This window comes from Hermetia illucens, chromosome 1, assembly GCF_905115235.1.
Source record: "Hermetia illucens chromosome 1, iHerIll2.2.curated.20191125, whole genome shotgun sequence".
NCBI classification, from domain to species: domain Eukaryota; kingdom Metazoa; phylum Arthropoda; class Insecta; order Diptera; family Stratiomyidae; genus Hermetia; species Hermetia illucens.
The window spans coordinates 90,521,251-90,534,637 of record NC_051849.1 but is presented as its reverse complement, the minus strand read 5'-3'; the positions used below and the strand labels follow the sequence as shown (position 1 = coordinate 90,534,637).

The 13,387-nt window shown below is 38.2% G+C and overlaps 1 protein-coding gene across 1 annotated transcript in view; it reads right to left on the bottom strand.

Moving 5' to 3' along the window:
- The window catches only part of LOC119646711 (mitochondrial distribution and morphology protein 34-like), a 28,282-nt gene extending 15,298 nt beyond the window's left edge, over positions 1-12,984 (bottom strand). The window contains exons 1-2 of the mRNA XM_038047289.1: positions 12,763-12,984; positions 12,569-12,674 (exon numbers count right to left, since the gene is read on the bottom strand). Coding sequence (XP_037903217.1) covers positions 12,569-12,674; positions 12,763-12,837 — 181 coding nt within the window. The 5' untranslated portion in view covers positions 12,838-12,984. The remainder of the gene's footprint in view (positions 1-12,568; positions 12,675-12,762) is intronic.
- Positions 12,985-13,387: the final 403 nt, after the last annotated feature.

Below are 13,387 nucleotides of genomic sequence, written 5' to 3'. Positions count from 1 at the left end.
TGTCAAGCTGTCAATAAAATTGTTTTTCAAAGTTATGGCCGACTCTTTCCAGAGCGTTTACAATTGCGTGCGTTCGTATGTAAATCTGATTGTGGTCGAACATGGAGTATTCATGGCAATTAAAAACTACTAAACAGAATAAAATATGTTTCTTACAGTATCAACCCCTACGTATTTTTAGTTAGATTTGTTATCTCAAATCAATCGCATGCGGTGGTGCTAGAAATAAATTGATCATAAATTATGCCCAACGTTGGCTTTCATATATATATCAGTGGACACCAAGCCTAAAGTTTTCACAAGGAGCCCGAAATAGTGGCTTTAACAAAATTGATTTGATTCTAGAATTTCGGTGGTTGATATTATGTTTCATCTTAAGCACGAGTTCTTCCCGTCCGGTCCTGTTTGTTTCCAACAACAATGACGCACTTATTAGTATATGAACGAAAATACAGGAATATATGGGAATATAGCAATATATGGGAATCCACCAATTTCGCCATGTTATTTACATAGCCTGCTGGTTCCAAGCCCAGATAAAGAAGAAGGATCTGAGGAAACAGTACAAAGCGCTGTAAAGCAAAACAAAAATAAAAATGTTGAGATCAGGGAAAGAGATAAATAAAGTGTAATTGGTGTTATTCCACTGTGCTACATCCTATTTGATCTCTCTTGGTAACAGGTTCCGCGACAGGCCCACATTCCAAATACGTGTCTGCGCGCTAAATATTGGCACGCTCACTGGCAATACCGAGGAACTTGCAAGAGCCCTTTGGAAAAGGCGCATTGATATCTGTGCTTTACAAGAAACCCGACGGTCTGATACCAAAAGATGTAGCATTGAACGCTAATGCGGTAAAAATGGCTATGAACTTCTCTATTTTGGTAGCCCACACACTCAATATGATCACCACAGATAGGCCGACTTAATGCCGAGGAAGAAGACCTCTAGCAAGCTCTCGAGGCGAAGACCTGTAACGTGTCGGCTGATGAATATTATCATTGCAGGCAACCTTAATGGGCGTGAAAAGACAGATGGCAACAGGTGCCAAGAGGGAAAGGGTTTGGAGCTCACAATGAGGGTGGCGAGTATATAGTTGACTTTGCAGACACTCATGATCTGGTGCTTCTGTATACATGATTCATTGAACGATTGTCTAATAATCATACATTGTATAGGAGAACAGTAAAACGGAAATCGACTATATTCGCAGATGACGCCAACATTTTACCATCGTCATTGATTGCAATGAGACCATCGCACTTCAACATTCCTTCAGTCAGGACTGATTGACATGAAATTTGGGGTGGCGGTAGAAGGTGGCATAAGCAACAAAAGTTATATAGTGCCGATGTGCGCCTTCCCCCGGAAGCATGTGACACCCCCTCCGGGAATGAGCGGAAATAACCGCAGAAATCGATTAAATGGTCAATTTTAAGCGAAAAATGTTTAATAAAAATGTTTCGTGCAAATAGTTGTTTTCGAGTTTTTCGCAAATAACTTTTCATTTTATGTAGAAATGATATTAAGCAGAAACAAAGCATATTAAATAAGAAAAAAATGAATCTTTTGATTTTTTGTAGGTGCAATATGGTCTGAGTTATAGTTCGTCAAACATAAATTCGAAATATCTTGAAAAAATTAATACTTTTATTGTCAAATAACACAAAACCAGTAACTTTTAGTGGAAATTCATCTTAAGCTCTTTTAAAGTGCTCGTTTAAAAATAAAGAAATTTTCTTGGGGTAAATCACACTTTTTCCCGCAACTATGCACTTTATATCCACCATACGATAGATTCCCAAAGGATTCGGGTTACTTTCAATTTATATGCGAGAAGCATGTTTTGGTTTTATTGATTTTTATATAAAAAATTCAGGAAATTGCATTATTTTGATCATAGCTCTTTTATCATTTATTACACTGACTTCTATTACATCCAATTTGAAAGTTCTTTTGAAGCACTTTAAGAGAACTTTAGATTAACTTCCACAAAAAGTTACTGGTTTTGTGTTATTTGACCTTAAGAGTATAAATTTTTTATTATTTATTTATAAGGAGCTATGACTCAGTTCATATTGCACCTACGAAAAAATCAAAAGATTTATTCTTTTTGTTATTTAATATGCTTTGTTTCTTTTTAACATCATTTCTACATGAAATGGATGTAATTTCGTAAGAAGAAAGAAGAAATTATCTCATTTACGGGTTTACCAAACATTATGAATGAGGAAGAATCGTGGAACCAAGTTAAATACATGATCCATAAAGTATTCTATGCAACCCTCACGGTCACCAAGCCGCCAGGGAGGTAAGCGATTCAAATGACTTGGCTTGGGAAGGACGATGTTCAAATGAAGGTCAGTGAAAAGAAACGACTCTACCACAAGCTGCTCGACGATAAAACGTTCGCCAATTGGAAAATTTATAAGAATGCCAACCGGGAAGCAAAGAAAGCGATCGCCGTCACCTGAGCTGTCCACTACAGACATCTTTACGATAAACTGGACACTCGGAATAGCAAGAGAGATCTGTATCGACTTGCTAAAACCCGACACGAATGCACATATGATATCCAACACTGCTGTTGCGATAATGACGAGAACGGTAATTTGCTTATCAACCGACTAGCCGCGACAGATTGATGGCATGAATATTTCAAGAAGATTTAGCGTTACTTACTGTCACTTTTGTAAAAACGGGTTTTCAATATATTCCGTTATATTCATTTTCCACATTTCATGTTCCTAATATTAATTAACGCTACTTTATAACATTTTTATTGTTATTATTCAATTTAGAAACTGACTATATTATTATTATTATTCAATTTAGAAACTTTATTATGGTGAACGGAGAAAGGTTTTACTCGATGGGCCGCGAGAGAAGCCGCGTGTGTCTCCCGGTGGTTGCGACAGAAGAGACCGGCTTATTTCCTTGCGGTCCTTTCTGTCCCAACCAACGGCTCTTTCTCACCGCTAATTCTCCACTCTCGTGGCGAGTTCTAAAGTGAGTGGAGAGTTCCGCGCCATCTACCCGTCCGGATCCGCAACATTCGAAATAAATTTCGAATGCCGCGGATCCTGCCGCGCCACAAAGATTTCAACTGAAGAATTTGTTTATCCTCCATTTCCACAAGCATTGCCGACATTTGGACCAATTCAATCTGTGAGCTCCACTGAACTCGAGGAACCAATAAAACGAATGAATTCGCTGGGCGGTTGCTCATGGAGAAACACTGTGAGAAGCATCGCCCCCTTTAAATTGAATTTTTGGATCTAGAGAAAGCGTTTGACCGTGTGCTCATCTGGTATGCTCTACGACAACACTAGTGCCAGAAGAACTCGTGCGCTGAGTTCAATTGTTCTACCACGCTCTTTCGGATCGGGTGGCGCTCATCAAGGAACCACCCTCTTACCACTCCACTTTGTTATTGTTATGGAAACTGTCACTTGGGACAACCAATGTCTAGCGCTCTATAAACTGCTTTATGCAGGTGATGTTTCCCTAGCGTCTAATAGCAAAAATGATCTCGAGCTAGTTGTCTAAAAAAGGAATGATCATCTCATGCAGCACGGTCAGTTTTTGACGACCGATCCCCACGAAACAAATACAATCACTGTCAGCGGTAGTGCCCAGAACTGAGCGATGTAAATACCTCGGGTCAATGCTATTAGCCAACGGAGAACTGCGTTATGAAATTGCTTGACGCATTAACGCAACCTGGATGAAGTGGCGTTCCACAACTGGTGTTCGTTGTGATCGACGTGTCAACTAACGTCTCAAATGTAAAACTTACCGCAATATCGTCCGCCCAGTTGCCCTATATAGTTCTGAGTGTTGCCTGACTATAAAAGAAACTGAATGGCGTCTTGCGGTAATGGAGACGAAGATGGTATGTTAGACTAGTGCCGTAACACACTTTGATCACATCCGAAATGAAAGTATCCGTAATCGATATGGGGTTATACCGGTTGTGGAAAAATTGCGATAGATGCGTCTTCGATGGCATGGCCACATAATTCATGCTAGCGAGAATTCACTTGCCAAGACTGGTCTGAACATTGAAGTTGATGGTAAGCGACCAAAAGGCCGGTCGAAACAACGGTGCTTTGATACGCTGGATGACGATGTGAAAGTCTCGCGACTGCATCCAGATAAGGCCTTTAACAGAACAAAATGGCGGAGCCGATCACGACTAGCCGCCCCCCTTCCGAGCGGGACAAAGGCTGAAGAAAGAGAAGATATGGAAATTCACCTAACAGCAGAATCTGATGAATTGATATAACATAGGTGTATACTGCTCGCTTAAATTTGAGAATCGCTGGGTAAGGAATTTGTAGACAACTTGAACAATATGCGTATTGTACCAACAATTTTTCAGAAACTGAAATGCAAAGATAAATCTTATGCCGGATCCACATGTTTGCCAACCCTAAATAAACCCCCGCAAACGCAAACCTGTGGAAGGGGCATTTGGCTGGCTAGTGTAGATTTGCAAACGCTTGCCACCGATCCGATTTTTGGATAAATCAAAGGAAATTTGTTTACCGCAAACGATAGGATAGTAATATACGAGTACGTTTGGAGGTTTGATGTTTCCGGCAAGTTCCAAATATGTGGCGCAACGATTATGAAATTCGATAGAACGAGTAGAATACCATTTGTTTATTTGTTGTTGAAGAAGAGGGATATCAACTAATCCACTAGTTGCGGGCGAAATTTGTGATAAACTCTTAATACAGTGAGCCTATTGAATGTTAATTAGTGTAACGCGAATATCATGCCTACCATAATCTTTTTATTGAACTTACATAAACAGTTTATTTAGTTAGTTAGCCCATTTATAACTCCAGAACGACTGGTCCGATTTTCATGATCTTCGACTTGTTGGACTTGTCTCCGCGCTGAATAGCATAAGAACTGTTAAAACAACAAAAAAAAAACATGCACTCTGTGCAGAACGACTTTTTTGATGAAATTTCGAAAACGGATTATCCCCTAATGTGTTTTCCTGAAATCCATCAAGGAAAAGTGAGGTGAGAGATGCATAATTTCAGTTTGTTGAAGTGCACATTATGGACAGTTGTCTCGTTTGTCATTGTGCGCATACCGACAAGTAATCCAACTGATGATTTCAGTTTGCGTGTTTGATTTTCCAGACAGATCGTTCGTCATTCAGAAGACATTTTACATCGAATTCGTGCCGGTTCAGGAAACCAAATCCTGATCTTGAGATGAATGGAGAGATACATAACTAGATATTGCTTTTGATCGAAAACATGTGCTACCTCATATGCAGCAGTTTGTTAGTCAAGTTAGAAATGCCTGCGGAAGATGGTGAAATGAAAGGTTTCAACCTATTATAGAATTGAAACTTAAATTGACCAGAAAGAAGTATGCGACAAGTTAATGAAGCCAATTGATAAAAGAAATGGTGGCGGAAAGACATTCCCCATGTCATTGATTTTGGCCTCCGTTCGTGTAAGATCCGAAATTGATGTAGCAGTTGTTTCTTCTAGGATAGCGACCACGTTGATAAAAGGATGCCGACCCGCTTATTCAGTATTAAAGCTTTAAACGACTGACAAGTCGAAATGCAGTATTGCGAAACACTGGGATAAATGCCAAACGGTGCACAAGCGTGCACTGGAAGCACTGCATCGAACTATGAGAGATATGTCCAATGACACTACCAATCATTCCAAGGACGCCCGCTGCCAATGAAATAAACGTTTGTCCCAAATCATCTAATCTGTGGCTTTATGTGAAGAGACTTCACCTACCGGCAAATATGCGAGCTGTATTGCTCAACAAGCGAATATTTCTCCTGTTAACGAACGATTTCGTTTCCGCCGCCATAACGACCAAGAAATCGACTGCCAATCCTTGAATGTTTGTGGCATAATACTTGAAAACTTGGCATTAAAGGGCAAAATTTGATCAGCATTAGCAGATCAATTGATGAGAGAAATGGATTTGTAATGGAAACGATAATTTTGAGAAAAATGCAAAAAAATTGATATGGTTACTTATAGAATTCGTTGTATGCTTATAAAAAAACAAATGTTGATATCTAAAAAAATTAGATGTAATAAATCATCAGTGAGAAAAATTTCGGGCGAATTATTTCAAAAAGGAGAAAATATTGTGCCCCAGTCTGAAAGCTCGTAATGTTTATGTATTTAGTATGTTAAACTATGCACTTTAGTGTGATATTGACATTCCAAGTCATAGTAACAGTAAATAGTGATAGTAAAAAAGGGATAGCATTAACCTATTATAACTTTATTAATAATTATGCGATTTCCACCCAACTTAGTACATAATATCATGCAAGAAATTTCTAAAAAATAGAGTAATGTATAATTATTAAATTTATTCAAACAGATATTGCTATGGCAGGTACTTTGAGGTTTTTACACCATATAGTGACTACTTTTTGATTTTTGTCAAATTTTTCGGTTGAGCGATTTCTGAGAATGGGTCCGTGAAATACGTCTCCTTTGCACAACTAATACCGGCTTTGGAAAATACTAATCGACTACATGACTACATTTGGTGAAAAAAATGTTACACCCCCTCATTTGCTGTAGTTCGAATTTATTTTAAATAGTTTTCGACTTGAAAAGTGAAAAGGGATTAAATTGCCCTGAAAACTTTCTTCTTCTTTATGTTATCACAGTTGAATACAGTCAATGGTTGATTTGCAAAGTATCTTATCAGTAAGATATCGGAATTTACTTTCTTTTTTATAGTGCAGAGTATTTAGGATAGCAGCTTATTGGTGGAAGCACCTCCGTTCAACTTGTCCATATGCTCAATGGGTTTGAGTGAATTAGCCATACCTGCAATCTATATTGACATAGCCATGAGTCACTTCTCATGTTAGATAAAATCTGTTCAATTCCATTTAAAAGACTTTTCTCAAAAGAGAAAAATAAAATAAACGATTTTGAAATTTATATTGAAAACCGAACCTTATTAAAATTGACTTACTGCCTGGCTGTCTATCCGACACATGCTGGCAGCTACTAATATGAAGCAGGTTTTAGTTTTGACACCAGTTGAAAAGTGGAAAAGTGGGTGGTGCGATTCGAAAGAAAGGGGTTAAATTAAGGGTCATTCTCAGAACTTTCCCAACTCAAAAATCTGAAGAAAATTATGGTTACAAAATTATGTGTTCACAAAATATTTACTAATTTACTCGTATGCTCAAATAAAATAAATACTTGATATTATTATGCTTTATAATATCAGTTTTACTTTAAAGCGCTAACATTTATAAAATAAAAACAGAAAACAGAAAAAAACGGTGTTAATAAGATTTTGTTTTATACAAAACAAAAAAGGATTAGATATTGTCTTCTGTTTGTAGTTGGATGGAGAAGAAAAGTTCGTATCTATGCTAACCTTGCCAGGCACTGCATGAACGAAAACTATTTTACATTTCGGGACAGATTCTACAAAACTATTTCTGGAGTAGCGATGGGGAACCCCCTCTCGCCATTACTGACTGAAAGGTTCATGTCATCAATCGAAGAAGAAATGGAATCGAGCGAAATAATGCCTAAAGTATGGTTTAGGTATGTAGACGACGTATTTGCGATCGTTAGAAGCAACGACATCGACATGGTCATCTCCTCTATAAACAAGATTCATAATAAAATCGAGTTTACACTAGAGGTAGAAAAGGATGGGGTACTACCTTTCCTGGATCTAAATGTCGTCAACTCTAATGGAAAGCTTAAGTTCGAGATATACCGTAAGCCTACAGCAACGCAGAGAACGATACCGGTAACTTCACATCACACATTTTCCCAAAAAATGGCTGCCTATAATTGCATGATTCACCGACTGATCACGTACCCTCTTTCAAAATACGGTTTCAATAAAGAACGACAGTACATTATTGACACCGCTATTAAGAATGGGATAGCTCAGTGGTTAGAGCACTGGGTTGTCATACGGAAGGCCGCGGTTCAAATCTCACTGGTGGCAGTGGGATTTGTATCGTGACTTGACGTCGGATGCCAGTCGACTCAGCTGTGAATGAGTACCTGAGTCAAATCAGGGTAATAATCTCGGGCGAGCGCAATGCTGACCACATTGCCTCCTACAGTGTTCTGTAGTGTACCGTTACGGTCTTGAATGAAGTGCTCTAACACACTTCAAGGCCCTGATCCAATATGGATTGTTGCGCCAACGATTATTATTATTATTATTAAGAATGGGACCTATTCAACAACATCAGGAATTGGGTAAAAAAGTACCAACTGGAAATAGTAGGTTCGAGTCCATCATCCACCTTGCGGAGTTTACTGGGAAGCGTTAAGGATCCTTTGGGAGCGAACGAAAAAAGCAGAATTTACCGAATAACGTGCAGCGACTGCAATAAAATATACATAGGACGTGCAGCGACTGCAATAAAATATACATAGAATCGCAATTGTTTTCAGTAGCTTTGTACTGATGAAGGGAGTAAGTTGCTCCCGAAATATATATATACATAATAAAATAAAATTGTAGTTTGGAGTAAGCTACTGGTCTATCAATTTTAGACAAAAAAGGAGTTGAAAAAATATCCACTTGACCGTTTACTCTCCTATCGAATATCAAAATTGATGATTTAACCTTGATGGTTCAACCTTCGAAATCAGTCATTGTGTACGTGGATTTTTACATTTTCTGCAGATTCGCCAAACTTCATATCAAGTGACTATGTATGTGGCCGACAAATAGTAAATCGATTTTAATAAGGTTTTGTTTCAAATAATACAATTACATTTGTTTAAAACAAATCTAAACAAGTCGAAAATTGGAGGCTCTGCGCCTTAAGAATGGAATATTTTGTGTGTTTCTTATATAAAAATACTTGAGTGGACATTTGTCCCATTTATACCTAGCTCTTAGTGTAAACTGTTCACATTATGTGATACTGACATTCAAAGTCTTAGATTTCAGTAAATTTGCGCAAAAGCGACAACTTTGCTAGTAATAGCGCGATTTCCACCAAAATTGGCGGTAGCATGCACTGTGTAGTCTCTGTCATAGCATATATCACCGCAAAATTTTAGGATTCCAGAATGAAATTAAAGAGGATTTCTGTTGATTTTTAAAGAAATGTTGTATCGTATGGATGGTACTTAGAAACCTGGATACGGTATAGTGCCTGTTTTGTGATTTTTTTCAGACCTTTGACTTGGGTAGCGTCCGAGAAAGGGTTGTTGAAAGAAATGATTACTGTCCAGCCCTCGTACTCCCTCTTTTTGCTTCAAATGTTATAACTGAGACTAGCTTTTGAAAGTACTACTGTGAATATGCAACAAAACGTCATTAATTTCAATTCAATGTCTCCCTGTTTGTCTGTCTATCACACCTAATTTACTACGAAAAGGCTGAACTTAGTGAACTTGACTGACAATGGGATAATTTTATATTGACTTTCCATACATGTAATAGCGGGCTACAAATTTTTTTTGCAGGAGGGGGGATCATTTGGAATGGCTTAGTATTTTTAGAACTGGCCTAACTTTCCATATCAGCTGGAATATAAAGGACAGAAAAAGTAGGTCCATGAAGTGTAACAGGTGTCGTTCTCATAACCTCAACAAGCCATCGCAAATTAAAACGAATAGAGTGTTTGGCTTGCTTTGTGTACTTTTTCCAGCACTTGTCAAGGATCGGATCGAGTGTCGGTTTTTTGGACAAATCAAAGAGAACTTGCTTACCTGCTAAGAAACCCCTATCCCACTTGTAAACGTGTGGAGGGCGATGCTTGCTTAGGCAAACGTTTGTAAAGGTTTGGGATTTGCGGCAAGTACCAAACGTGTGGAGTCAGCGTAGGATTAGTTTAAAATCATTTAAGTAAAGATATTTGAAAAAATCAAAATTTTCTACTTAAGTTTTGGTTTTTTCAAGAATTGTTCGTTTATGGTTTAAAACATTTTTTAATGGTTTTAATATAAAACGAAAAGCAAAATTTTAAAATTAGTTATATTGGTATATAGCGAAGTAGTGCGAAACGAGCTATTTCGGATACGTAAAACTCGTGAACGTTTATACAGCACACTGTTGGTTTTTGTAATATTATTAAAGTGAAAACATCGATACGGATAAAAGATGGGGTAGAAGAGGCAAAACACGACCTGACAGAAGTAAATAAGTCAGGATACCTCTTCCGGCATAAAGGTTTTCTGTTCATCTTATGTGAGGAACTCTCTCTCAGAACGAGACCTGTTTCAGTTTTCGGGCACATATCACATCATTCTTCTATGTTTTACTCAATATCAAAAATGGGATCAGTTTCGGTGCCTATGGAGCTCTTTCATTTGATACCCCGTATGACTATATTCTGCGAAAAAAATTTCACTCCCTTTAGGATGTATAGGGAGCCCCCCTCAAACTTAGCACAAAATAGTGCCACTTACTGTATATAAAAGGATTCATACACCACACCTCACCAAATTTCGTGACAAATGGTTTAGCTGTTTTCTAGTAAATGGGGTGTGACAAACAGACATTGAATCGATTTTTCGTTTCCACCAGTCACTATGGATCACATTCAATCAATGTTTCTCTTGCTTCACTGTCTAAGAGGAGGCGCACCCTTTGAGGTCTGTGGCATCCTTCGGCCATATGAAGTTGGCTGATCATAAAATTGATACTAAATGATTTACAGCGCCATTTCACCAGAAAAATGCTTTGATTTTTTCCCTCAAAATGGCGAGTAACCTCATAATATAAACTACTGCCTTTCACAAAAAGTGTAGAAGTATGTCTGCCCACTGCACTTAGGTTTAAACATTCAATCAATTTCTTGCTTATTATCCGTTGCTTGTTATAAAAGGCGACTAAAAAGAGTAGAAATTTGTGGACTAGCATCCTGCAAATTTCAAAACTATAATATTTACCTGTCGAAGCTTCCAACACGCTTTGGACAGGGTGTAACCTTATGGTTATGTCCTTTGACTACCAAAAACAGTTTATGATTGATTTCTTTGTTTGTTATCAATGGCCCCCAAAATATTTGCTAAGTGAAATGACATGGTAGGACTCTGAAGAGGACTCTTGTCCTTCTCGTCGCATTGTGCTTTTGTATTCTAGTGCGGTGTCAATCCTGCACTCACAACTGCCAAAAGTTGCTATATTGAAATCCACAAAGGATTTTTGCAACTTTCATCGCCTCTTCATCGGCGGCCATAAGATTAATTTCGGATAAACTGCAACGAACATCCAACCAGAATGACCACGTTGTGTTTAGAAGTAAACTTAAAAGTTGTCCTTTGAATGTGCGTAACAAAAATAGTGCTGATATCGGTCTCGAATATACCATCGACTGATCATTGCTTATCTTCTCTTACGTGTCGCAACTGCATTCGATCGCAGCGTGATCAGACTGTCATCGATCATCAGGAGGGCTGTCTTGCACAACCCGTGAGCACACCGCCTAAGAACATTATAGAGTCCTGGACCGCCATTAAAAGCGTTTTTATTTGTGGGAGGGTTAGACTTTTTCTTTCCGTCCCAAAAGGGTGTCACAGGAACTAATTAATGACGGAAACATGGAAAAGGTTCGATCAACGTAAGAAGCTGGGAAGCCAGTTGATTGAAGTGAGTGGGGATGAACGCGGCGCCCTGCAGCTCCGATAGCGCGAGAAACCGTCAAAACTGCATGTAGTATGCGTGGGCTGGACAGAAAAGCAGCATTTTTCAGAATCAAAAATTCAAATATCGTTTAAAACGCTGCTAAATTCTAAAAAATTCTGCAGTAAATATGAAACATGAAAAAATGTCGCTTTGTGAAAATGCGTCTCAAGATAAGAATGTTGATTTCGGTGTTATAAACCCAGAAATATCCAGTGCTTACAAAGTACATCTGGTTTACAAGACTGAGCGACCGATTTCACAAGGAGGGTCCAGTTACTTACTTCGCCTTCGTAGATCTCAACGGTTTAACGTTCACCTATTGCAAAAACGTTTTCTTGTCGTTGTTGCGTAAGGTAAGATTTATGAAGAAACCCCACTGTGAGATCTGGTGAATAGGCATGTGAAAAGTCTCTAAATCTCTTACTGAGTAAGCTGTGGCGGAAGAGCTATCAGCTCGGTAGGGATACTGTCTAGCAGCCGCCCTTTAAATTATATGCAAGTGAGACTTTCTTACTCTACGCTGCCATTCTCAAACACAAAATGTTGTCAGTTTGTTTTTCATATGGGCGGTATGAACTAAAAGAAACATACAAAGAACGGGGGTGCATCCTGGGCAAATAATCTCATTTTGTCGACAGAAATAAGTTCTTTCATCTTAGGACGGAGATACTAGCACATAAAGCTCACTCATACCTTTCCGCTGATAGAAAGGGAATGATATTAGGAAGTGTAAATTTAGTCAAACTCCTTGAAGTACTTTTCCAGAATCACAAATTTGAACGTTTCCATTTTCTTCAACTTTTCTCAGCTTCCAACAAAGATGCTGATGGTATATACATATAACGTTCTGCAACGTGGATGGCTTTTTCAATATAATTCACTAAAACCAACAATCACACATTGCGAAACTCATCTTACCTTGTGTATTGTTTGTTCCTTGATTTGGCCGGTTGCGTTGGTTTTGTCTACTTCGATTGCGCTCACTTGCTGCTTCTTTTATGCAAATAATACGACAGCAGAAATACTAAAACAAAGTTCAAATTAGTTTAACACCCAGGAATTAGCACTTATTTTGAACTATATCATATATTTATTCACAAAAAGCTACGTACGAAAAATAGAACTATAATTAAACTAATTGGGAAAACCAGTGTGTATTCCCAATACCACACGGACACATATGCCATTTCGTTAATATCTTTTCACACTCTCATTTGGATAAAATTCCCGGTTCACTTATTATTAAAAAGAAACGTTCACGGTCGATTTCCCGATATTAAGTGGTATCTTCAGCTTGGCTTGAAGACTCTTCGCAGTTGAACACCCTCGCTGAACAAAACGTAGACAATTATGAAGATTAGATAAGTTGATTTCATTATCAACAGCCTTCGTTTCTCACCGATAAAGTACTGATTAGATAAATGACGGTGGTTTTTACGATTCCATCTTTGTTTGAGGTAGTTTGAACTTTGTAAATTGCTGATTTATATGGCGAAACAGAACATGTAGTGTCCTAACTATAACATAAGGTTTGCGTTTCTTTAATTTTGAAAATAATGGTGTCGGTGGAAATTCATTAAAAGAAGTAGCATCTGGTGTGCAGTAATCGTCTGAGAGGCATAACAATTATTATTATAATAATCCTTGATGCAGCAATCCAATTGAAGTGTCGTAACGGTACACGATCGGACTACGGTACACTGTGACAGCGAATGAGCCATAATTTAAGGCACCTTC